At 40.5% G+C, this 24,148-nt stretch overlaps 1 protein-coding gene across 1 annotated transcript in view; it reads right to left on the bottom strand.

Moving 5' to 3' along the window:
• Positions 1-21,540, bottom strand: part of cfap77 (cilia and flagella associated protein 77) — a 71,108-nt gene extending 49,568 nt beyond the window's left edge. Inside the window, exons 1-2 of the mRNA XM_024418339.2 lie at positions 21,236-21,540; positions 1,267-1,352 (exon numbers count right to left, since the gene is read on the bottom strand). Coding sequence (XP_024274107.1) covers positions 1,267-1,352; positions 21,236-21,338 — 189 coding nt within the window. The 5' untranslated portion in view covers positions 21,339-21,540. The remainder of the gene's footprint in view (positions 1-1,266; positions 1,353-21,235) is intronic.
• Between the last annotated feature and the right edge of the window lie 2,608 nt (positions 21,541-24,148).

The following is a 24,148-nucleotide window of genomic DNA, read 5'->3' as shown; positions in this document are numbered from 1 at the left end:
ATTATCAAAATTATAATGCATGTATTATGTATTTATAACACCTAGATAATGAACTTCTTTCAATAAAGCATTTCACATTTTCCACTGGTTGAAATTAACCATGTCATTGAAATACTATCCTGTGTCCTCAGATTAATGCAGATGATATATGCATAGGAAGTGTAGTGTACTGTTTTTTTCCTGTATATATAAATTACAAATCAGCCTTTACTTAAATCATGTTTCTAGTCTATTGCATAGTTACAATGTGTAATCATTGATGTCCCAGGAGCAGGAGTGGTAAACACTGTTGAAGTGTATAATTGTAATACCTACATGGAGACACAGCATCATTCAAAGAATGGAGTTTGATACACCTGGTATTGGATATGACTGAAAAATAATGTCTCACAGCTATTTGGTGGCAGCATAGCCTAGTGGTTAGCGTGTTGGACTAGTAACTGAAAGGTTGCAAGTTCAAATCCCCAAGCTGACAAGGTACAAATCTGTTGTTCTGTCCCTGAACAAGGCAGTTAACCCACTGTTCCTAGGCCGTCATTGAAAATAAGAATTTGTCTAGTTAAATAAAGGTTAAAAAAAATAATTCATACCTGAACAACACCTTTATTTGCCAAGGAAAAGTACATGATCAGTGAATATATTCAATGTACAGGCTACAATGGTGGGATCTCATGCGTGATAATAACTACAGTACATGTATATGGCACAATAAAGTTATTATATTCTACTCTATCCATAGGCTTCATTAATGCCATTCAGACTTGAAATCAATACAACTATGATAGCTGAGGTTCATAGATTGGTATGAATATTAGTTCAGAACATTTTAGGGTTCATACACAGAGCTCTTAGGAGTTTGCACCATATTTCATGTTCCAGTTTTAAATCATTGAAGGTGAAGAAGTGTACACTTTAGGAAGGAGAAATAATTTGGACAGATATAAGAAATATATTATTCAACTGGCAATGCAGCCCTCTAGTGTTGTTTTCTGAAATTGAATGACATTGAAATATCTCAAAGAAGAAACTAAGGCGCTTAGACAGGCAACCCAATTCTGATATTTTTTTTGACCAATCAGATCAGATCTGAAAAAGATATGATGTGAAAAGATCTGATTGGTCAAAAGGCCAGGAAAAAATGTTTGAATTCGGCTGCCTGTGCAAACACAGCCTAATAAGCAAGGGAGGGCAGCCAATGCAGTATGGGTATGATTGCTCTGCGCTTTGCCTGGTCCATGTAGCCTCTCTTCAAACCATGCTCCTTACCCTAATTAAAAGAGGATTAGCCAGCATGGAGTCCCTGACCACTCCGACGCGAGAAGCCTGCATTTCCAGTTTCAGGACGGTTACACCTTGGGGAAATAGAGGAGTTATTCCAGATGGTACAACCAACAAGTCAATCAATTAGGCCTACCTAAAATAGTACAATTGCTGCTAGACCTTGATACCCATGGAGAAGGCTAGCCTACATCATAGGTGGGTTTCCTGGACATAGATTAAGACTATTTCTGGACTAATGAAGAAGCACAATGGAGAACCTACTTTGAAAATGTGTTTTAGTCCAGGATTAGGCATAATCTGTGTCCAGGAAACCGGCGCATAATGTTCTCTGTAATTCTATGGGCCTACCCTCAAGAAGCAGCTAAACGCTTGGCATCTTAACACAGATACACATTCTTAGGATTTTGATTTAAACATTTGATTTGAGATACACATCCTTCAGAAATTTCTGCTCAGATTTAGATGTTCTTATTGAACTGACAGCACATGCTCTGGTTTTATCTAGGATCTAAATATTAGTAATGTGGCAATTGGCTCCGGGGTGAAGTTTCCCATACAGATCAAGGATCAGCTTCCCCTCCCTGTATCCGAACCTTAAAGGCCCAGTGCAGTCAAAAATGTGATTTACTGTGGGGTTTTTATTAACATTTTTTATTTCACCTTTATTTAACCAGGTAAGCTAGTTGAGAATAAGTTCTCATTTATAAATGTGACCTGGCCAAGATAAGGCAAAGCAGTGTGACACAGACAACAACACAGAGTTACACATGGAGTAAACAATAAACAAGCCAATAACACAATAAACAAGTCAATGACACAGTAGAAAAAAGAAAGTCTATATACAGTGTGTGCAGAAGGCATGAGGTAGGCAATAAATAGGCCATAGGAGTGAATAATTACAATTTAGCAGATTAACACTGGAGTGATAAGATGCACAGATGATGATGTGCAAGTAGAGATACTGGTGTGCAAAACAGCAGAAATAAAGTAAATAAAATAAAACAGCATGGGGATGAGGTAGGTAAATTGGGTGGGCTATTTACAGATGGACTATGTACAGCTGGAGCGATTGGTTAGCTGCTCAGAGAGCAGATTTTTAAAGTTGTTGAGGGAAATAAAAGTCTCCAGCTTCAGCGATTTTTGCAATTCGTTCCAGTCACTGGCAGCAGAGAACTGGAAGGAAAGGCGGTCAAAGGAGGTGTTGGCTTCGAGAATAACCAGTGAGATATATTTGCTGGAACGCGTGCTATGGGTGGGTGTTGTTATCGTGACCAGTGAACTGAGATAAGGCAGAGCTTTACCTAGCATAGACTTATAGATGACCTGGAGCCAGTGGGTCTGGCGACGAATATGTAGCAAGGACCAGCCGACTAGAGCATACAGGTCGCAGTGGTATAAGGTGTTTTAGTAACAAAATGGATGGCATTGTGATAGACTGCATCCAGATTTCTGAGTAGAGTATTAGAAGCTATTTTGTAGATGACATCGCCGAAGTCGAGGATCGGTAGGATAGTCAGTTTTACTAGGGTAAGTTTGGCGGCGTGAGTGAAGGAGGCTTTGTTGCGAAATAGCAAGCCGATTCTTGATTTGATTTTGGATTGGAGATGTTTAATATGAGTCTGGAAGGAGAGTTTACAGTCTAACCAGACACCTAGGTATTTATAGTTGTCCACATATTCTAGGTTGGAACCGTCCAGGGTGGTGATGCTAGTTGGGCAGGCGGATGCGGGCAGCGAATGGTTGAAAAGTATGCATTTGGTCTTACTAGCATTTAAGAGCAGTTGGAGGCCACGGAAGGAGTGTTGTATGGCATTGAAGCTCGTTTGGAGGTTAGTTAGCACAGTGTCCAAGGAAGGGCCAGAAGTATACAGAATGGTGTCGTCTGCGTAGAGGTGGATCAGCGAATCGCCCGCAGCAAGAGCGACATCATTGATATATACAGAGAAAAGAGTCGGCCCGAGAATTGAACACTGTGGTACCCCCATAGAGACTGCCAGAGGTCCGGACAACAAGCCCTCCGATTTGACACACTGAACTCTGTCTGCAAAGTAGTTGGTGAACCAGGCGAGGCAGTCATTAGAAAAACCGAGGCTATTGAGTCTGCCGATAAGAATACGGTGATTGTCAGAGTCGAAAGCCTTGGCCAGGTCGATGAAGACGGCTGCACAGTACTGTCTTTTATCGATGGCGGTTATGATATCGTTTAGTACCTTGAGCGTGGCTGAGGTGCACCCGTGACCGGCTCGGAAACCGGACTGCACAGCGGAGAAGGTACGGTGGGATTCGAAATGGTCAGCGATCTGTTTATTAACTTGGCTTTCAAAGAATTTAGATAGGCAGGGCAGGATGGATATAGGTCTGTAACAGTTTGGGTCTAGGGTGTCTAGGGGGGGGGTGGAGTAGCCAGGAGGAAGGCATGGCCAGCCGTTGAGAAATGCTTGTTGAAATGTTTGATTATCATGGATTTATCGGTGGTGACTGTGTTTACTTAGCCTCACTGCAGTGGGCAGCTGGGAGGAGGTGCTCTTGTTCTCCATGGACTTTACAGTGTCCCAAAACTCATTGGAGTTAGAGCTACAGGATGCATATTTCTGTTTGAAAAAGCTAGCCTTTGCTTTCCTTTCATAGTTTTGATGTCTTCACTATTATTCTACAATGTAGAAAATAGTACAAATAAAGAAAAACCCTTGAATGAGTAGGTGTGTCCAAAGTTTTTACTTGTACTGTGTTGAACCATCCTGTGGTGGACTGCAATAACATCGAATAGTCCCTGCGATACGCAACTGTTCAGGGAAGTCAGGAACCAATACACGCAGTCAGTCAGGAAAGCAAAGGCTAGCTTTTTCAAACAGAAATATGCATCCTGTAGCTCTAACTCCAATGAGTTTTGGGACACTGTACAGTCCATGGAGAACAAGAGGGTGGGGGGGTTGGAAGGCATGGAGGAAGGCATGGCCAGCCGTTGAGAAATGCTTGTTGAAATGTTCTCGTGGATTTATCGGTGGTGACCGTGTTACTTAGCCTCACTGCAGTGGGCAGCTGGGAGGAAGTGCTCTTGTTCTCCATGGACTTTACAGTGTCCCAAAACTCAGAGTACATGTCCTGGTAATCCATCTGGTCCAGTGGCCTTGTAAATGTTGACCTGTTTAAAGGTCTTACTCCCATCGGCTGCGGAGAGCGTGATCACACAGTAGTCCGGAACAGCTGATGCTCTCATGCATGTTTCAGTGTTACTTGCCTCGAAGAGAGCATAGAAGTTATTCAGCTTGTCTGGTAGGCTCGTGTCACTGGTCAGCCCTAGGCTGTGCTTCCATTTGTAGTCTGTAATAGTTTGCAAACCCTGCCACATCCGACGTGCGTCGGAGCCGGTGTAGTACGATTCGATCTTATTCCTGTATTGACGCTTTGCCTGGTTGATGGTTCGTTGGAGGGCACAGCGAGATTTCTTATAACTTCTTCGGGCTAGGCCCCGTTTTTCTCAATTTCCTCCTGAATTACATGCCCAAAGTAAACAGCCTGTTGCTCCGGCCCTGAAGCCAGGATATGCATATAATTGGTACTATTGGAAAGAAAACATTTTGTAGAAATGTTAAAATAATGTAGGAAGGGGCCTCCCGGGTGGTGCAGTGGTCTAGGGCAAGGCTCAAGGCTCTGCCCAAGGCTCTGTCGCAGCCGGCCGCGACCGGGAGGTCCATGGGGCGACGCACAATTGGCCTAGCGTCTTACGGGTTAGGGAGGGTATGGCCGGTAGGGATATCCTTGTCTCATCGTGCACTAGTGACTCCTGTGGCAGGCCGGGTCGCAGTGCACGCTAACCAGGTCGGCAGGTGCACAGTGTTTCCTCTGACACATTGGTGCGGCTGGCTTCTGGGTTGGATGCGCGCTGTGTTAAGAAGCAGTGCGGCTTGGTTGGGTTGTGTTTCGGAGGACGCATGGCTTTCGACCTTCGTCTCTCCCGAGCCCGTACGGGAGTTGTAGCGATAGTAACTACTAACAATTGGATACCACGAAATTGGGGAGAAAAGGGGGTCATATTTTTAAAAAATAAAAAATTATAATAATGTAGGAGAATATAACACAATAGATATGGTAGGAGAAATGCAAATGCACTTTTTGGTAGTGCTCAAAGCCTGCCATTGCTTGACATGAACTCTTTTAGCCATTGGATAAGTAGGATAGATTTACTTGTCCAAAAAATGTTATCATTGTATGATATAGTAACCACTTTACAAAATAAAACGTATTACTATATTTTTTGACCGTAGAGAATCAGACAAAAATGTCGGGCACACTGTGCCTATTGGCTTCTTTGCATAGTCAAGCCTGTCTCAAAATACAACACTGGCCCTTTAAGGCTATCCTGGAAGATGGTTGCCCACCCTTAGTAGCCCATAAAAGATTGCAATATTACAATTACAACCAAACACTTTTTATGTATTTTATCAAATTATTCCCTCCTTCCCTGGGATGGTATAAAATATGTCTTTGCCACAGTTAAAAACAGAATCTGGGACAGTTCTCGGACAACAGATCCAAAATTCAAACAACCACTACACATTAAAAAATGTAAAAAAGCAATGAAGCTGGTGCAACAGATCAGACCATTTAACTTTAAATGTTGCTAAAGTTTTATTTCTTCAACAATGCGTACATGGCTGTAGACTACGCGTGAATGTTCAAAAATGTAATTAGTGGGAAAACACTGTTTTCAAAAGCCCACCGCATGAACAGTTTAATGTGACAGAGAGGAAAGTATTGGTTAAAAATTAAGAAAGAGGGGAGATCTAAATATGTATCAACTAGCATGGGTTACTAATATGACTAGGATTATGCCTTTTGCTGCTGGACAAAAAACAAATGTTGATTTGAAAACCAATAGAACTAGAGAAAAATGTAGGTGTTTAAATAATTCCCTAAATATTTCTGTGATCATATTTTGGCTAGGCTACTTTGAAACAAGGTAAGATATGCTTCATAAAATGACATAAAACATCTAGGTTTTAAACATTGACATTTATGGTTAAATAATTTCAAAGCGCCTCCGCTCAGATTCAAGGTGGGTGATGCGCTGCAACAGGCACTGTCCTTCACTCTCAGCTCTCGTCGCCATTTGATCTGAACCGTTCCTCAAGTATGTCGACAGAATCATGCCTTTTTATTTGTCAAACATGACTGGCACTTAGCGTATTTTTATGTAATTAAGTCTCATTAAAGTTTGTCATTTTCTGGCGTCTTCCTCATGTCAGCATCGGTTTGGACATGAGACTGTATCAATTATGCATATCACCTACACTTTGACGTGTAGGCTTTTTCATTTATGTACATTAAAAAAATATTTTCATATTATTCCAATGTTGGCCTCTCTGGTCCAATTCTGATAGGAGTAATTGTTTGATATTGTGATTTTCGCAATAAAAAAATGTACTTTTCCATTCGGACAACTTAAATCTATATTCTCTTGTCCCAATTTTTTTTACTTGTCCTGGACAAGAGAACAAGCGTTACTGTTGAGCCCTGCATGCCATTCCATGCATGAGAGCAGCATTTATTTTTCAACTTGAAGCAATGAGGCCAATCAGTCCTCCAAGATGACAAAATCATAAACAACAGAGTAGTCTAACAAGTCCTTAATTTTAGGGTTATGTTCAGGTAAAACAATTTGGCTAATCAAAAGTCATATTCTTGAAAATGAAAGAGTATTACATTAATTGGATTGACTGGAAATATGACATATTTTGGTTTTTAATGTAAAGATATAGTCTAGTCATATTATCATCTGTATTGAAGTTTACAGCAATGGGTTAGAAGAAGCCTACATAAACCATAAAGGAAAACGCAACATCCATTTCCTGGCCAGCAATGTACATTCTAGCATTGATTTATCCTGCAATAGATGTCGTTCAATTGGTAATATACATTTTTGTCTTCTTCTAATGCCTCTTAACGGAAAAGTATTCTAAAAGTAACCGAAAGTAAATCAGATTACGGAGTTTGGGTAATACAAAAAAGTTACATTTACTGATTACAATTTTGGACAGGTAACTAGAAACTTTAACAGATTACATTTAGAAATTAATATACCCAACCCTGTTAATTGATGATTACTTAAACATTTGGTAAACCTATAGATTTTACATGTAAACCGGGTTTGTCTATGACAGATTTAAAAAATGTATCAATTGACCAATTTGGCACATTTGGGTAGACTTGATCCAAATATTTTCCAGTATTGCAATGCTTTACTGGATCAATCTGAAACTTTGCACACACATCTGCCATCTAGTGGCCAAAATCTAAATTGTGCCTAAACTGCAATATTATATTATGACCTTTCTCTTGCATTTCAAAGATGATGAAAAATGTTATTTTTTGGAAATGCATATTTTTTGCTTTTATTATCTTTGACCAGATCTAATGTGTTCTATTCTCCAACATTCACATGTCCACGAACTTCAAAGTGTTTCCTTTGAAATGGTATAAAGCATATGCATATCCTTGCTTCAGGTCCTGAGATACAGGCGGTTAGATTTGGGTATGTCATTTTAGATGAAAAAAAAAAAGGGTGGCTGCGATCCCCGTACAGGGATCGTACAGGGACCAAAATCAGGGGAAATTTCAGAGTGACAACTAAAAATACAACTTCGTAACATGAAACATTCTTGAAAATGCAAGTGTCTTACACCCTTCAAAAGATTAGAATCTTGGTAATCAAACTACGTTTTCCAATTTAAAATAGCTATTACAGATAACAAATCCCATGCTTTTGTTTGAGAAGAGCAATCAACAACAGAAACATTTTCCGCCATGACAGTTTTTACACATTCACATCTGAAGGTAAAATTGTGACTTACATTCTGATATCTTGCTGATATCTTATTTCTCTTCCTGAGTGTCCCATTGATCAAATGAAGTGCCGTTTTCTTTGATAAAATCCATTTTTATAGCCTAAATCGAAACATTTTGTAAACCGTTTGTGCCGTGAATTTCATCTCTATCAATTTTTTACGGAGCATTCGACGTGATTCCCCGCTGTAAACAATCGTTTATCTAGTCATGGTGGGTTTCAGTGCATTCTTCTGGATGTTTGCAACACAGCCAAACGTCATTGTTTTTTTTGCGGGGAGTATTGACCGAAGTGAGCTGATTTGAAGACAACGATAAATGACTACCTTACGCACCAATCATTTTAGCGAAGCTTCATTGATTGACTATATTTCTGCCCAATCACCACTGATCTTCTTGAAATCTAGCTGGGTAGAGCTGTTTCTGCAAGGACAGGACGTACTTCTGGACGGGTAAGTGCTAATGCAGTTTTATGAAATATAAAAATAAATATATATATTATATATATACATATATATATATATAAGAAAATGTGTAGTGTGTGTGTTGGTTTGTTTGGGTGTGTGTGTGTGTGTGTGTACACACACAACAATGGCCGGAGTTGAATGGAACAGCACTTCACCTTAGTGACTGTTCCCTCTGCTCTATACAATACATATCTGTTTATTTTATGTGATGATAAAAGGCTCATACAATACAAATATTTTTTACATGTTTTCTTTCACAGTGATAGCGACACCGACTGGGAGCCCCCGGTGCCAAGCTGCCCGCTCTACCTGTGCCCCCAGTGGTGTTCATATGCCACAGTTCATTACTGCAGGCATGACTGTGCCTCAGGGCCAAAAGGGCACAGCATGGAGGCGTCGTTGTGTTCTGTGTCGCATGAAATGCACCACTTGTTCAGTTTGCCTCTGCTTTACATCAGAAAGAGACTGCTATGGGACATGGCACAGGCAGCAAAATATTATGACGAGGACTTCCAAGGGGTGTACTGTTTTAAAAAATATATATTTATTTTCGAAATTGCTCTTTTCTAAGAAGCAATTTGTTACTTTTTCACCATTTTAATTGAAAACAATCACAGTAAAATGCTTAATTGTTACCCAGAAATGCACCTTTAACCATTAGTGTGGGAAATGCAAAACTGACCCAAGATAAGCATAGGGGCAACTTCACCTTATTCTAATTGATTGAGGGAGAACAGCTGGAGTTGGAGTGACTATGAGATTACAGACCCACTGCAGACCACACACAGTGCACTCTTATGTAGGGAGATTAGGCCTACATTAAGCTACTCTCAATTATGAAGTGGCCCACTTACAAACCCCAATGAGAATAAGGGCACACTTCCATCAAAGGCCTGACTGAGTCTGAAAAAAGTGGTTTTCAGCTTTTTTTGGTTACTGTAATAACATTTTGCGCTGCTTGAAGTAGCCTACCGCTCATGTGCAACAAATCATGAGACCTGTTCTTATTAATCTTTATAAAGTACCCCCCGTGGATAAACCCCCAGGAGTAGTACATAGATCTAGCTATCCCAGGTTGAGAACCACTGTGATGATTGATTGCCATGTACCTGATTCAGACCTTGCCCTTGATCATGACTCTCAGTTCTATTATATTACACATAAGAGTTATTGGACAAACGGGGGAGTTTTGTTAAGAGCACTGACGCTCAATCTGAACATTAACACGCTTCGCTTGTGCAATGGGTTGAAAACAATGTCCCTAAAAACAGACACCCCTTTATTATTATTTTTTGTAACTAATTTGTTTATATATTTGTCTTAATGAATCTAAATTGTATATTCTACACGCGTTAGTGGTCGATCAGGCCAATAGATGGTGGTGTTGCACTGTGGTAGTAGGAGAAACAGCAAGTTCTGGGCAAGCGAGTGCACCATTCTTCAGAAAAAAAGAAAGCGCCAGAACTTTGCAGATGCAAACTTGCGTCCGTTCTTTTTACTATCACGGGTATGTAACATAACTTCCAAACGTTCTAATATCGAAATAATATGTAATGACATGCTATTTAACAACTTTGTCAAGGTATTATCAAGTTAGGAAAGGTTTTGTGTTGAACTGACAGAGAAGAACGTGATTTACAATGAGTGAGAGTATATGTTAGCTTGATGCTAGCTGAGGAAAAAACGATTCACAAGTCACAGAGACTGTTTACTGAGTAGCTTTCTTGTACTGGATTTTGTCTGAGATTTTATAAAGAATCCAGTTGTTAGGGATTTCTGAGTTCGTTTTATATGTTATAGGTTTTGTGTAAAATTGTGCTCACTAGCTGGAAAACTGGCCGCGCACGCTCATCCGGTTGTATGAGAGAGAGAAGATTTTACAGAGGTGCCACTATCTTAAAGTTGAATGTATTGTTGTCAGTTTGGCATATTGGTAGCAGTATGTAGAAAAACATTCAGTTATTTTTGTCTTCATCAAGTGTTTCTATTGTATGAATGTGAAATACATTTTCATTTTCATGTGAAATCATACAGTAAAGACAGGGTTATTTGTGGGCCAGTTTTGAATTCTCCTTTAGGTAAAGTACATTTATGTTGTGTAATTTAAAGTGTGTACTTGTTTGATGTGACTTTTAAAAGTACGAACAAAAAAATAGACAATTGAACAAGAGAAAAGACATTCTTCAGATTAAAGAAAGCGCCAGAACTTTGCAGACATAAACTTGTGTCCGTTCTTTTTACTATTACAGGCCACCTCAGCTACAGCCTGAGGCCGGTAACACTTGCAGTACATACAAAAACATATAATAACTTATTGTGTGTACATAATTGGTACATACAGTGCATTTGGAAAGTATTTAGGCCCCTTAACTTTTTCCACATTTTGTTATTTTAAATGTATTAAATTGTTTTGTTTTCCTCATCAATCTACACACAATACCCCATAATGACAAAGCAAAAACCGTTTAAAAATAAATTGCAAATGTATAAAAAAAACAACCTGAAATATCACATTTACATAAGTATTCAGACCCTTTCCTCAGTACTTTGTTGAAGCAACTTTGGCAGCAATTACAGCCTCGAGTCATCTAGGATATGACGCTACAAGCTAAACTGTATATATATATATATCACACATATACATACACACAGTCGTGGCCAAAAGTTTTGAGAATGACACAAATATACATTTTCACAAATTTCGCTGCTTCAGTGTCTTTAGATATTTTTGTCAGATGTTACTATGGAATACTGAAGTATAATTACAAGCATTTCATAAGTGTCAAAGGTTTTTATTGACAATTGCATGAAGTTGATGCAGAGTCAATATTTGCAGTGGTGACCCTTCTTTTTCAAGACCTCTGCAATCCGCCCTGGCATGCTGTCAATTAACTTCACGCCCATTCTTGCATAATCAATGCTTGGAGTTTGTCAGAATTTGCGGGGGGTTTTCTTGTCCACCCGCCTCTTGAGGATTGACCACAAGTTCTCAATGGGATTAAGGTCTGGGTAGTTTCCTGACCATGGACCCAAAATATTGATGTTTTGTTCCCCGAGCCATTTAGTTATCACTTTTGCCTTAGGGCAAGGTGCTCCATCATGCTGGAAAAGGCATTGTTCATCACCAAACTGTTCTTGGATGGTTGGGAGAAGTTGCTCTCTGAGGATGTGTTGGTACCATTCTTTATTCATTGCTGTGTTCTAAGGCAAAATTGTGAGTGAGCCCACTCTCTTGGCTGAGAAGCAACCCAACACATGAATGGTCTCAGGATGCTTTACTGTTGGCAATGACACAGGACTGATGGTAGCACTCACCTTGTCTTCTCTAGCTTTTTTCCAGATGCCCCAAACAATCAGAAAGGGGATTCATCAGAGAAAATGACTTTACCCCAGTCCTCAGCAGTCCAATCCCTGTACCCTCTGCAGAATATCAGTCTGTCCCTGATGGTTTTCATGGAGAGAAGTTGCTTCTTTGCTGCCCTTCTTGACACCAGGCCATCCTCCAAAAGTCCTCGCCTCACTGTGCAAGGAAACACGTGCCGTCATCGTTGCTTTGCACAAAAAGGGCTTCACAGGCAAGGATATTGCTGCCAGTAAGATTGCACCTAAATCAACCAGTTATCGGATCATCAAGAACTTCCAAGGAGAGCGGTTCAATTGTTGTGACGAAGGCTTCAGAGCGCCCCAGAAAGTGCAGCAAGCACAGCGACGTCTCCTAAAATTGATTTTGCTGCAGGATCGGGGCACCACCAGTACAGAGCTTGCTCAGGAATGGCAGCAGGCAGGTGTGAGTGCATCTCTCACAGCAAAATCGCGATCCCGCAGCAAAATTAACTTTAGGAGACGGTCGCGGCGTTTGCCGCACTTTCTTGGGCGCCCTTTCTTTTGGTGTTTTTCAGAGTCATTAGAAAGCCCTCTTTAGTGTCCAAAGTTTTCATAACTGTGACCTTAATTGCCTCCCGTCTGTAAGCTGTTAGTGTCTTAACGACCATTCCACAGGTGCATGTTCATTAATTATTTATCGTTCATTGTACAAGCATGGGAAACAGTGTTTAACCCCTTTACAATTTAGATCTGTGAAGTTATTTGGATTTTTACAAATTATCTTTGAAAGACAGGGTCCAGAAAAAGGGACGTTTCTTTTTTTGCTGAGTTTAGATTGCAAAATAGTTGGGAAGAGATGTCCGATGTTCCGATTCCATGGGACATGGTTTATGAACTGATACGCAAAGCAACGCCGGATTTAAAACTTAGACATTTTCCATTTTCAATTACTATATACAGTTCTTGCAACCAATATAATGTTATATATAATGTTTAAAGGTTTGCTGTGTCTGTCAGCGTAGTGTCCAGAGCATGGAGGCGCTACCAGGAGACAGGCCAGTACATCAGGAGACGTGGAGGAGGCCGTAGGAGGGCAACAACCCAGCAGCAGGACCGCTACCTCCGCCTTTGTGCAAGGAGGAGCAGGCGGAGCACTGCCAGAGCCCTGCAAAATGACCTCCAGCAGGCCACAAATGTGCATGTGTCTGCTCAAACGGTCAGAAACAGACTCCATGAGGGTGGTATGAGGGCCCGACGTCCACAGATGGGGGTTGTGCTTACAGCCCAACACCATGCAGGACGTTTGGCATTTGCCAGAGAACACCAAGATTGGCAAATTCGCCACTGGCGCCCTGTGCTCTTCACAGATGAAAGCAGGTTCACACTGAGCACATGTGACAAACGTGGCAGAGTCTGGAGACGCCGTGGAGAACGTTCTGCTGCCTGCAACATCCTCCAGCATGACCGGTTTGGCGGTGGGTCAGTCATGGTGTGGGGTGGCATTTCTTTGGGGGGCCGCACAGCCCTCCATGTGCTCGCCAGAGGTAGCCTGACCTCCATTAGGTACCGAGATGAGATCCTCAGACCCCCTGTGAGACCATATGCTGGTGCGGTTGGCCCTGGGTTCCTCCTAATGCTAGACCTCATGTGGCTGGAGTGTGTCAGCAGTTCCTGCAAGAGGAAGGCATTGATGCTATGGACTGGCCCGCCCATTCCCCAGACCTGAATCCAATTGAGCACATCTGGGACATCATGTCTCGCTCCATCCACCAATGCCACGTTGCACCACAGACTGTCCAGGAGTTGGCGGATGCTTTACTCCAGGTCTGGGAGGAGATCCCTCAGGAGACCATCCGCCACCTCACCAGGAGCAAGCCCAGGCGTTGTAGGGAGGTCATACAGGCACGTGGAGGCAACACACTACTGAGCCTCATTTTGACTTGTTTTAAGGACATTACATCAAAGTTGGATCAGCCTGTAGTGTGGTTTTCCACTTTAATTTTGAGTGTGACTCCAAATCCAGACCTCCATGGGTTGATACATTTGATTTCCATTGATCATTTTTGTGTGATTTTGTTGTCAGCACATTCAACTATGTAATATTGAATATGAATATTTCATTCATTCAGGATCTAGGATGTTTTATTTTAGTGTTCCCTTTATTTTTTTGAGCAGTGTATAAATATGCCCTTTTAATTTTGCCTGGCTTGCCATTCCAAATAAAATGGAATATATTTTGCTCATATAATAAAATAAAATAAAATAAAAACAGGTCGCTAGGTGTAGGCAAGACCATAAGCAAATAGGTAAACTGGGATATGACTAAAGAGTTAATCAGGGTGATTTTTCCACAAATAGACAGGTATTTTCCTTTCCATGGTAGCAAGATCTTATCTATTTTTTACATTTTTGCTAACTTTCTATTAAATGTAGTGGAGTGAGAGAATGTATGTATATGTATATGTATGTATGTATACTGAGTATGCCCACATCGCTGTCAGACCATTTTATTGGTAAACTACACGGTAATGTAAAAGTATTATTTTTTGTGATTCAATACATAATATAGTACATTTATCATCATTTGGTTGTAATCCAGAGAGGAAAGAACAAGTATCTAGATCCTCTGAGGCTGTGGAGGGATCCAAATTGTGGATTTAAAAGAAAACATGAATCATCAGTGTACAATGACACCTTTGTTTTTAAGCCCTGGATTACAAACCCCTGGATATTATTGTTGGATCTTGTTTTAACAGCTAACATTTCGATGGCAATAATAAATAGATATGCCGATAGTGGACAACCTTGTTTTACTCCTCTTGACAGTTTAAAACTTTCTGAGAAGTAGCCATTATTTACTACTTTACACCTTGGGTTACTATACATAACTTTAACACATTTTAAAAGAGATTCTGCAAAATTGAAATATGCCAGGCCTTTATAAATAAATTCCAGTCGTACTTTATCAAAAGCCTTTTCAAAGTGAGCTATAAATACAAGGCCTGGTTTCCCAGATTTGTTATAGTGTTCTATTGTTTCCAGTACTTGTTTTACATTATTTCCAGTACTTGTCTTACATTATTTCCAATGTATTTTCCATGTAAAAAAACTGTCTGATTAGGATGAATAATATCCGACAATACCGTTTTAATTCTATGCTCTATGCATTTTGCTATAATTTTTGCTAGTAGGGGCCTCCAATTTTTAAAATGGACTGGATCGTTATATTTACCACTTGGATCCCGTTTCAGTAATAATGACTGCATTCTGCCCCCTATCAACACTTTTTAAACTGTTGGGGCTGGAGAGGATGACATAAGAAAGTAGTCAAGACGACAAGCTTGATTGAGCCTCCGCCACATGCCTATTTCACTAGGTCAGGATATTTAAGCCTCCATATATCCACTAGTTCCAATATGTCTATACTTGTGATATATAAGTGCATGAGGGTGATAGTTTGTAGTGTGATTTCCTTCACGGGCCATAGAGGTATTTAAAACTGTATTATAATCTCCCACCATAATAATATAGACTTGTATTCCTTGTAGGGTTAATATATATTAATATACATATTTTCAAAGAAGCGTGGATCATCATTATTTGGACCGTATAGGTTAATGAGTCATGTCTGTTTATGGCCTAATAACATATTAAAAATCATACATCTACCTTCAGGATCTGTTTGGACAATTTGCACATTCGGATTAAAATGATGGTTACTTAATATCATCACACCTTTTGAATAACTTTGTCCATAGGAGAAATATATTTCGCCTCCCCATTCCTTTTCCAACACAACTTCATCTTCATTTCCAATAATTAACTAATAATATGCGTAATAATGCAGGCAGTTCATGCAAAGGACTGTTACTTTTAACCAAGATTACCATTACAAAAATGACATTTTTGGCAAGCAATTATTATTTTAGCAAACAATTATTGTGATTCATCCTATATTGTCCCTAACATCATTACCCTCTAGCAACAGATGTGGGACACATGCACACACACACACAACCCCTTTCCCCCACAAACAACCATAAGCTCAGATGCTCAAAAGTTGTTCCATCCCTGAGACCAAGGACTTGATTTACGATGGCATATACAGTTGCAGCTGTTTGAGAAGGCATGCAAAATTGAGCAAAAAAGGGCAAAAATTGGGATATTTGATTAACCATTGTCAAGTCCTAGGTAATGGAGATCAGAGCACCCCTTTCCCCTGAAACACACACACACGCTAGTCCCCTGTTGTGACCATTTCCCCAAGCATCTCTGTGCTGTCAGACCTTTGATTATTTGGTGCCACCAGGGACACAATTATACGAAGGCGCCTTATGTACGGGAGAGTTTTGTCAAGAGCCCTAACGCTCAACCTGAATATTAACATGCGTTTCTTGCAGTGTGGTTTTGGAACCATAAGGACCTTTTCAACAAAAAAATAATTTTCAAAAAACAAAAGGTTAAATTGATGCACACCTTGATGGGATTAGGGTTAGTGTTCCCACACGGCCATATCGCCATGTTTCAGCGCTTGTTTACGGAAGACAAGAGACAACCACCTGTGCTAATTAGCTATCTAGCATGCTCTGAACACCTGTGTGAAAGCATAACTCAGGAAGTATCTTGTTTATTTGAAGGATTCTTTCTTTCTAATGAAAGATGCTTATTTATAAAACCCTCTTAGGCCTCACTCCCCCCTATCTGAGATATATACTGCAGCCATCATCCTCCACATACAACACCCGTTCTGCCAGTCACATTCTGTTAAAGGTCCCCAAAGCACACACATCCCTGGGTCGCTCGTCTTTTCAGTTCGCTGCAGCCAGCGACTGGAACGAGCTGCAACAAACACTCAAAGATGGACAGTTTTATCTAAATCTCTTCATTCAAAGACTCAGTCATGGACACTCTTACTGACAGTTGTAGCAGCTTTGCGTGATGTATTGTTGTCTCTACCTTCTTTCCCTTTGTGCTGTTGTCTGTGCCCAATAATGTTTGTACCGTGTTTTGTGCTGCTACCATGTTGTGCTGCTACCATATTGTGTTGTTACCATGCTGTGTTGTCATGTGTTGCTGCCTTGCTATGTTGTTGTCTTTAGGTCTCTCTTTATGTAGTGTTGTGTTGTCGCTCTTGTCGTGATGTGTTTTTTGTCCTATATTTAAATATTTTTATTTTTAATCCCAGCTCCAGGCCCCGCAGGAGGCCTTTTGGTAGGCCGTCATTGTAAATAAGAATGTGTTCTTAACTAACTTACCTAGTTAAACAAAGGCTAAATTAAATAAATAAAAAGATAAGGGCCATATGTTTCGAAAGCCGTATTGCAAGTGATGATTATTGACGTTTCTAAACATTAAAACAGACCGTCGGCATTGTAGTTCACATGAGGTAGTCGTGGGCGAAGCTAATGGCTGAAAACTGCAGGGAGAAGGCAGAATGCTGCCTAGAGTTTGAGAGCTAGTTCAAATCAAATCAAAGTTTGTCACGCGCGCCGAATACAACAGGTGAAATGCTTACTTAAAGGCTCTAATCAATAGTTCAAAAAATGTATTAAACCCTGCTTCGACAATTTCCCCCCATTATCACTAATGTATCATACAAGGCCAAGAATTCACACAAGTTTTTATACTAGCTATTTCATACTGACATCTCAAATGTATCAATCCTGACTGGACATGGATTTATTTAAACAGTTTGTTAGCAAGCAATTAGCCTAATATTGGAATAAAGAAGCCTAATGTTACTCCTTAGTCCAAGGACCTTACATGTTCTGTTTAAATGGCGAATTTGCTTTAGAAGCCAAAACAGCCAAATACTATATCTAAACGTGAATTGATGCTCAATTGCTGTACGGTTCTAGAAACATAAATCCCTCTACTTTCATATGACATCAAAATAACTTAAATGAAAAATACACACGTACTGGACACTGTTTAAACCGGTTGTAACATAGTTGCAGCCAACAACAGTATTTTTCAGTGACAAGACGTTTGTGGCATGTCTTCTGTTTACACCTAGGTGTTCGGAGACACAGATAGCCAATTAGCACAGGTAGTTTTATTCTGTCTTCTGTCGGTTTTCCTTAAACAAGCGGTAACATGGAAATATGGCTTTGTGGGACCCTAACCCTAAAACGGTGTGTATCAATTTAACCTTTTGTTTTAAGATTTTTTTTTTATTGCCGATATGAAAGATAAGATCCCTATGCTTCCAAAACCATACCGCAAGCGATGCGTGTTAATGTTCAGACTGAGCGTCGCGGCTCTTAACAAAAATCCTCCCTTACAATTGTAATGTAATGGAACTGAGAGTTATGATTATAATTAGACCCGCATGGAATCCGCGCACGCAGAATTCCCTACTAAAATCTGCCGAATTTCAAATAGAATACATATCTAAAGCTAAAAATAAGCTGCTGATAATAAAAGTTAAATAAAATTGACTCGTTGTGGAACTTAAGTTTTTCCTCTGTTTTCATTGATGTATTTCAATAAGCGAAAAGTGTAGCCCTTCCCCTGTATGAGTGAGAGGTGCAGATAGCTAAGGGACAGCTGACAGCTGTCTGATGAGAGAACTAACAAAAAATGCCCAGATTTACAGCAGAAGAGCTGAGGAGTAAACACTTGGCGACCAGAATAACAGCCAGGGCGTTTCCAGCTGAACTGTATGAGGATGGAGGAGTACTTTTCTGTAAAGTCTGTCAGCATCCAATCGGCATTAAACTGTGGTGGAGCACCCGAGGTCACTCTGAAACAAAAATAGGAGGGCTAGTTCCGTGGACCAGGTAAACATTCTGATGCTTTAGCTAGCAACAGGTATATTATCTAATAGGTTTGTTCTAGTTAGCTAATATCGGTTCTTGACAGTTACATTTTTGTCTATCTACATAGTGGCAAGTTAGCTAGCTAACGTTAGCCTGGCAAGCTTCCCCATGTTGTCACTCCAGCTCCACCGTTTCATTTAGGCTAGCTAGCTAACTTAGCTGAAGTAATGTTAGGAAGCTAACAATTTAGCTCCATCACGTCACTTTGGCTATCAAGTTAGGAATCTGAAAAACAGCAAGTAAATAACAAATAAAATCCCAAAAATATGTTAACTATCATTGTTTGAAAATGTATTTGTGTGAGAGACATACTGTCAGGTTTATGGGCTGTGTCTGTGTGAGGTTTATGGGCTGTGTTTGTGTCATTTCAGGAGAGTGTGTGCTTAGATTCAAAGCTTGAGATCCACCATAGGCCTGCTATTGTTCTTTATTTTCTAAAAATGTTTCAGTCCAAACAAGAACACAGACCCTGGCTTAGTGTCTGGCAAAGACACCCTCCATAGCTGAGAGGAGTTCATCGTGGACTTCTCAAGAACATTAATCAAAGCAGATATATAGCTCTTGAAAAGGGGCCCAAGTTCTCCACATTTCTGAAGAAACACTGCAAGCAGGGAGGGTATATCCCAGCGCCATCCCATCTGCGTACAAGGTACTTGCCAGAGCTCTATCCACAATTTTAGCAGGATATCAAAGACGCTGTAGAGGGAAAGGATCTTTACTGTATGTCATCCTTGATGAGATGACCGATACCTTTGGAAGATGTGTGCACTTGCCATTCTACTTAAGCCAGTGGGTGAATTACCTGTTGAAGCAGAACTGGCTTTCTTGGATGAAGTCAAATTTACCACGGTGTCCCAAGCTTTCCTGTATCAATAACATGGGGGTTGACTTTAACAATGTGTGGGCTTTTGTAAGCGACTCAGCTAGCTACATGAAGAAGGCTTTCACTAGCATCTTGAAGGGCCTCTTCCCCAACTCTGGACACGTCACCTGCTTTTCCCATCTCCTGAGCCTGGTGCTGGAGGTTTTTCCAGAGGTGTTTCAGGACGTGAACAGGCTGTGTGCTTTGGTGGAAAAGGTGTTAGGCACCCCAGCGTCATCTGGAGCAGAGATCATTCATGCTGGAAAATGGCCATTCTCCTGCGAGTACATGGATGTGCTCACCGACTTCACTACGACCTTACCAAAAACAGTGAAGTATGTCCAGGACCTTTTGTGAGCTGCTGAGGGAACACAAGGCCTAGCTGAAGGCCCAGGCAGTGTTCATTGTGGAGCATAGTGTGGAGATAAAGCTGGAGGAGACCTCTGTGCCAACAGCCCACAACATCGCCAGCAAGCTGGAGGACCTGCAAATGCAGTTTGAGTATGGCAAAACAGCTGGGGCTGACAAATGGCACCCTCATACAACTGAGCGGCTGTGGCAGCTTCCAGAGGAAGACAGGCTCTCCTGCACCGAGTTGTTCCAGTCTGCAATGGCAGCAGGCTCAATCAAGCTGCAGACCGTGCCGGAGAAGCACCCCTGCATTCACCTGTTCAAGTTACTGTCACTAACTGTTTTAGATCCAGCCCAGGGTGTAGGCGCAAGAAAGGACATTAAGGACTGTCCATGCCATCCCTGCTCTGAGCCAGGTGTCTGCAGAGGAGTTGCACAGATACATGGGCATCGACAAGGCAGATGCTATGGAAGTCAGTGCAGTGGACTGGTGGGCAGCTAGGGAGGACAAGACAGCCTTAGCTCACATTGCGGCGATGCATCTGTGCCTCCTCACTACCTCAGTGGATGTAGAAATACTTTTTTCACATTATAAGATGCTACTTAGTCAGCATAGAAGGAGCCTCAGAGAAAAATGACAATTTTGTTGATTGCAAAGTATAGTAGCATTGAGCTAAAAAGCATGTCAGTCACACCCACCAACTCTACCACTCTTTCTGTGTTTTGGATTGAAGCAATTTGATAATTAATCAATAGTTATATGATGAATGGAACAAAGAGACAGAATGGTTCACCTAAACTATTTGGCGTTAATGTATTTATAGATGGATTCGTCAATGTATCATTTGTATTTATATGCCTTTGCACTTTATTTATCTATCATATTTACGATAAAAGGATCATATACCGTAAAGGTTGAGTTTGTGTAGAGGTTATTTTTGACCGTAGGTTTATTGTCATCTAAGCATTTATTCACATAAGCCATGTTACAAAATAATGTTTCTACCCTAGAGGCAAAAAAAGCTTTCCGCAGAATTTCAGCAGAAATCGCCGCAGAAAATATAAGAAATCCCCGCAGATTCCGTTTGGGTTTTGTTATGATCAAAAGCTAGCAAGAAATCAGCAGCAGCTAAGGCCAGGGTCAACAACGTTACTATACAACTGATGAAAACCATTACAAATTACATAGTTTCAAAATAATATAACGTTATTCATATCAGAGGCAAGAACTGCAATTTAGTTTTTTGTAGCTAGATTACAAATGAAGAAATCGACGATATACATACCTCTGTACTTCCTGTTGGTATCTTCTGTTGTTATGGAAACGAGACGCCAAACATTGACGAAAAGTGTACACCAAACCAGAGAGAATACAAATAGGAATCCCATTGGGCAATGAATGGAGGAACATATAACAGTCTATCTAGCAGACTGTAGACCAATCGCGTTCACGTTGTCATGATTTGTCACGTAGTTGCTAAGCTAATCGTCATGCAAATCCCTTCTCAAAGTCAGGGTATGTCGAGAAACCTGCCTATTTTCCTCGAAAGTACATAAGGTCACAATTCCAAAGCAATACGGTATTACAAGAGAACGAGTTAATTATCTCACATCTCGGAAAATGTGTAATGTTGTAGTTTTTGTTGACGAAATTAATGCTAATATTGGGTTTTTGATCTGGCACCCAGTTTGACTCCCATTCACTATTTGAAGGACAGCACTCCTTGTCCTATCATGAGCAAGGTACATTAATATGATTCCAAAGGAGTTTCCCAACTCCTCAAAAGTACCGACTCTGATCATTTCTGACCAAACTCTGTGGTTTGCACCTCCGTCACTATTGTCCCGAGATTGCCATTGTTGTCAACGTTCTAAAGACGCCTCTGCCATATTCATGCTCAAAAGTAGAACGGGGCTAATGACTTTGAACTACGGAATGCCGGTTGGGTCTTTTTGTGTCAAAAAATATACAAGTCAAATAGCACTTTTTAAAATTATTTTTTAAATGATATTTTATTAACAACAAATCAATACAGGAAGTAGATGTGGGAACACAAGTCACTTGAGTGGGTTGAGTCACTGACGTGATCTTCCTGTCTGGGTTGGTGCCCCCCCTTGGGTTGTGCTGTGGCTTTGTGGGCTATACTCGGGCTTGTCTCAGGATGGTAAGTTGGTGATTGAAGATATCCCTCTAGGGGGGCTGCTTTGGCAAAATGGGTGGGGGGTGGGGTTATATCCTGCCTGTTTGGCCCTGTCCGGGGTATCATCGAACAGGGCCACAGTGTCTCCTGACCCCTCCTGTCTCAGCCTCCAGTATTTATGCTGTAGTAGTTTGTGTCAGGGGGCTAAGGTCAGTCTGTTATATCTGGAGTATTTCTCCTGTCTTATCCGGTGTCCTGTGTGAATTTAAGTATGATCTCTCTAATTCTTTCTTTCTCTCTCTCTCTCTTGGAGGACCTGAGCCCTATGACCATGCCTCAGGACTACCTGGCCTGATGACTCCTTGCAGTCCCCAGTCCACCTGGCCGTGCTGCTGCTCCAGTTTCAACTGTTCTGCCTGCGGCTATGGAAACCTGACCTGTTCAAGGGACATGCTACCTGTCCCAGACCTGCTGTTTTCAACTCTCTAGCGACAGCAGGAGCGGTAGAGATACTCTGAATGATCGGCTATGAAAAGCCAACTGACATTTACTCCTGAGGTGCTGACCTGTTGCACCCTCGACAACCACTGTGATTATTATTATTTGACCCTGCTGGTCAACATTTGAACATCTTGGCCATGTTCTGTTATAATCTCCACCCGGGAAACAGCCAGAAGAGGACTGGCCACCCCTCATAGCCTGGTTCCTCTCTAGGTTTCTTCCAAGGTTTTGGCCTTTCTAGGGAGTTTTTCCTAGCCACCGTGCTTCTACCCCTGCATTGCTTGCTGTTTGGGGGTTTAGGCTGGGTTTCTGTACAGCACTTTGAGATATCAGCTGATGTACGAAGGGCTTTATAAATAAATTTGATTTGATGTATATATAAATAATATTCAAAGGACAATTGGGCTAGGAAGTACAATATCACATTACACAAGGACCTTAAGGGACATACACTTATTATTCTAACACCTTTTTTATTAGTAGAGTATTTAATTGTGTTAAAATACAGTTCAATTTCTTTTTGTAAGGTTAGAAAATGTGGTGTTTTGTTTGTAAATTTACATTTGTGAATATGAAATTTGGCCAAAAGCATAATTAAATGAATTACGTAAAAATGTTTCAGCTTATTTATATCGTAGGTAAATAATCCAAGCAGTACATCTCTCCACAATAGTGTAAGATCTTCATAAATGTATTAAATTATAAATCTACTGGTGTCTTGCCACAGTTTTCTTACATGAATACAATGCCAAAAAAGATGCAACACTGTTTCTGGGTGGTCATTTACAAAAGCTGCAATTTGGGTTGATGTTTTCCTTAAACTTCTTCATATAGTGGTTGGCAGGATCATATTTATGAATAATTTTAAAGGAAACTTCCTTAATTTTGTTAACAAGTAGGTATGTGTGTGGCAACATCCAAACTTTTTTCCAACAGATATTATCAATAAATCCATTCCAATAAGGCATCCTGCTGAAACAAGGTTCGTATCGCTCTATCGTTGTTGAATGGACCAAAAGATAAACAAATCTTTCCTACTGATGAGTCAACAGGGTCAACGGAAGGTAGGCTTTGAGGGTCAGGTCTTGACACGTTCCTGAATAATAAAGCAACAGCTGAGGGAATGGCATCTAAAACAATTGCAAAATCTTTAGGTGTTACGGGGACATTGAAAATAATTCCTTATAACTGAGTAAAAGACCCTCTGCATTTACCAGTTGGCTCACCAATAGGATATTATTTCAGAACCAATATTCTAAAGACAAAAAAGTATTTTTATACAATATATCCTGATTATTCCATATATAATATCTGGAGAAAAATGATGCTTATAAATTAAGCACCATGACAAGAAAACCTGCCGATGAAAAGCAGAAAGTTTCACTGGAACTTCGTCAATATTATAATTGCAAACCAAAAATAAAGTTAAGGCCACCAAAAGTAGAGAAGACATGATGAGGAATAAAATTCCACATAGAAGTGGGTCTTCTTAGGAATTTATTTATCGAATTGATCTTAAAAGTATTATTTAAGGTAGTAAAGTCCTGGAAATATAGC

The sequence above is a fragment of the Oncorhynchus tshawytscha genome, unplaced genomic scaffold (assembly GCF_018296145.1).
Source record: "Oncorhynchus tshawytscha isolate Ot180627B unplaced genomic scaffold, Otsh_v2.0 Un_contig_766_pilon_pilon, whole genome shotgun sequence".
Classification (NCBI taxonomy): domain Eukaryota; kingdom Metazoa; phylum Chordata; class Actinopteri; order Salmoniformes; family Salmonidae; genus Oncorhynchus; species Oncorhynchus tshawytscha.
The sequence above is the reverse complement of the archived record's forward strand: the minus strand, read 5'-3'. Positions and strand labels throughout refer to the sequence as shown.